Consider the following 3,114-nt stretch of genomic DNA (forward strand, 5'->3'; position numbering starts at 1 on the left):
ATCTGTAATCATAATGCACACTTAGGTTGTTTATCAGGTGGCGTCTCTTCGTGCTGAAATGTGTCTGTGGCGCTGCCGCTTCCTCCTGTCGCTTGGCCTCCCGTGCTGTTTTCTCCCTCCCTGCCTCATCTGGCTCTCCCTGCTCCTCGCGTTCTGTTTGTGGTTGGGATTGCAGCACTTTCGAAACGGCTTCGTAACTAAAAAGGTCAAGTTACCAAAGGATTGTTTGGGGGTTGGAATCTCACTCCGGCATTTCCCTGGGCACTCTTTGATGGATTTTCCAGTGCATCTTTATTATCTTTATTGATGACGTGGTGAGGTAAAGTGTCCCTCAGCAAGTTTGCGGGTGACACTAAGCTGAGTGTGACCCTTTTTTACAACGGTGCTGAGGTGCTGGCACAGGTTACCCAGAGCAGCTGTGCTTGCTGGTTTCAGCTGGGATGGAGGTAATTTCTTCTCAATAGCTGGTACAGTGCGGTGTTTGTATTCAGTGAAGTGAGACTAATGTTGATATAACACTGGTACTTTGGTTTCTGCAAAGTTGTGTCTATCATAAATTTAGGACATTTTCTTTCTTGTGTCTCATGCTCTGCCAGTGAGAAGGTACACAAAGAAACTGGGAGGGAGCATAGCCGGGACAGGTGACCTGAACTAGCCAAAGGGATATTCACACCACAGAATGTCCTGCCCAGTATATATAGGAGAAGGGGGGGTGATCCGGGGGGAACGGGCTTGCATGGGTCTGTGGAAGGTGAACAATTGAACTGTGTATCACTAATTTTGTTTAGTTGGTTTTTCTTTCCCTTTCTTTTTTATTGTCGATTAGTATTTATATCATTCTGTTCTCAGTTATTAAACTGTTCTTATTTCAATCTACGTGTTTTATTTTCTCCTCCCCATTCCTCCGGGTTGGGGGGAAGGTGGGAGGAGGGAGTGTGAGTGGCAGTGTGGCTCTTGGCTGCTGGCTGGGGCTAAACCATGGCAGCAGCCATGGTTGTTCCATCCCTGGGAGTGTTCCAGGCCAGGCTGGATGGGGCTTGGAGCAACCTGGGCTGGTGCAAAGTGTCCCTGCCCATGGCAAGGGGTGGAACTGGATGAGCTGTCTCCCACCCAAACCATTAATGCCTATAATTACCTTGCAGAGCCAGGTGGCTTAGCAGCCCCTAAGCCCCAGCCCGTGGCAGCGCTCGCTACAGCTCCTCCTGCACAGGAATCCCCACAGAAGTTCTTCCTGCGTATCAAGAGGTTATTGCAGCAGCAGCAGCACAAAGGTACTTAGGGTTGCTCTGGAAAACACTTCAAAGCCTTCCTTGAATCATAGAATCATGGAATCATTTAGGCTGGAAAAGCCCTCTGAGTCCATTGAGTCCAACCATCCCCCAGCACTGCCAAGGCCACCACTGATCATGTCTCCAGGTGCCACATTGACATGACTGTTAAATCCCCCCAGGGATGGTGACTCCAGCACTGCCCTGGGCAGCTGTGCCAGGGCTGGACAGCCCTTTTGGTAAAGGAATTTTCCCTGATGTCTAATCTTAAATCCCCCAGCCAAGGCCACCACTGATCATGTCTCCAGGTGCCACATTGACATGACTGTTAAATCCCCCCAGGGATGGTGACTCCAGCACTGCCCTGGGCAGCTGTGCCAGGGCTGGACAGCCCTTTTGGTAAAGGAATTTTCCCTGATGTCTAATCTTAAACCTGCCCTGGCACAGCCTGAGGTGTTCCCTCTTGTCCTGTCCTTTGTTCCCTGAGAGCGGAGCCTGACCCCACCTGACTGCATCTCCTGGCAGGGAGTTGCAGAGAGGGAGAATTTCCACTCTCAGAGGGGAAACTGATACCTGGCAGTGTCTTGGTGGTGTTCTGCTCCGAAACTGAATTTAGTTTCTCTGGAAATTCAAGGCCCAGTGCTGGTCCCTCCCAGCAGCATAGCTGCCAGGCCTGATCTGGAAGTCTGGAAAGATGGAAATTCTTGGTGATTTGGGTTTATTATTTTATGAATGTATTTTTTATTAGTTCTCAAATCACAGAATCATTAAGGTTGGAAAAGGCCTCCAAGATCAAGTCCAACCTGTGACTCATCACCACTTTGTCAGCTAGAGCAGAGCACGAAGTGTCAGGTCCAGTCGTTCCTTAGACACCTCCAGGGATGGTGTCTCCACCACCTCCCTGGGCAGCACATTCCAGTGCTTAAATATCACTAATTTCTTTATAATTTTTTTTTTTTTTCTTTTAAATCCAACCCCTTCAAACCCAATCAAGCACAACATTCCTCCTTCCACAACCACAGAGGAGCCTTCAGTCAAACCTGCCTGTGCTGAGCAGCCCAGGAATGAGCCTGCAGAGAACAGGGACAGTGATAAGGATGATGTGGATGTTTTCCTCGTGGAATCAATAGATGCTGATGATGAAGACTGTCAGAACACTAGTTCTGTGGATGTGAACTCTGTGCCTTTGACAAATGGGGGTCAGGTGAAAGGAAGGTTGGAAAATGGAGAAGCAAAACAGACAGAGCTTCATCAAGACAGAAGAGAGTTGCAGCCCAGTGGAAAACAAGCAGCTCCAGGAGTGGCAAAGACACTGAAGACAAATGCCCAAGAGCCCTCCAAGTGCTGCTGTAGGGTTATGTTATCTCCTCTCAAAGTCCACATCCAAAGGAAGCGGAAACTGGCAGAAGACCCGGAGGTCCCTTTGGATAAACCTCTGGCAGATCAACCCTCTGGCAAAGCAGTTGAAAAGGTGGGAGAAATTACTCTAGGGAAAAGCATGTGTTCCTCTGGGCTCTGTGTAGCTCAGAGTGGTGATTTCTCTGCAAAAGCAATGAGAATAAACTAGTGTTTTTTTAGATTTTCTAGCAAATTTTCCCATTAAAAGGATTTCTTGTTTTCTGCACTCCAAGGTGAGAAATGTTCAGGTTTGGAGTTTTTGGGGTTATTTTTGTGTAAAAGGAACTGTGTGCTGAAAGGCTTCCATGGTGTGATCAGGGGCCAGTCCTGCTCTTGGCTGCCTACTCAGATCCAAGGAGAGCTCTTCCAAGCTGTGTGCTGGGGATAAATCCACTCCTGACTCTACAGCTGTTGGGCAGAGAGAAGCCTTGGCTTCCCTACCCAACAT

General features: G+C 48.6%; 1 protein-coding gene across 1 annotated transcript in view; it reads left to right on the top strand.

The window, feature by feature from the left end:
* Nucleotides 1–1,142: 1,142 nt before the first annotated feature.
* The window catches only part of MIS18BP1 (MIS18 binding protein 1), a gene marked incomplete at its 5' end in the record, with an annotated part of 12,518 nt that continues 10,546 nt past the window's right edge, over nucleotides 1,143–3,114 (top strand). The window contains 2 exons of the mRNA XM_009078916.1: nucleotides 1,143–1,266; nucleotides 2,235–2,739. Of these exons, the coding sequence (XP_009077164.1) occupies nucleotides 1,143–1,266; nucleotides 2,235–2,739 (629 nt within the window). The remainder of the gene's footprint in view (nucleotides 1,267–2,234; nucleotides 2,740–3,114) is intronic.

The sequence above is a fragment of the Acanthisitta chloris genome, unplaced genomic scaffold (genome assembly GCF_000695815.1).
Source record: "Acanthisitta chloris isolate BGI_N310 unplaced genomic scaffold, ASM69581v1 scaffold15797, whole genome shotgun sequence".
NCBI classification, from domain to species: Eukaryota; Metazoa; Chordata; class Aves; order Passeriformes; family Acanthisittidae; genus Acanthisitta; species Acanthisitta chloris.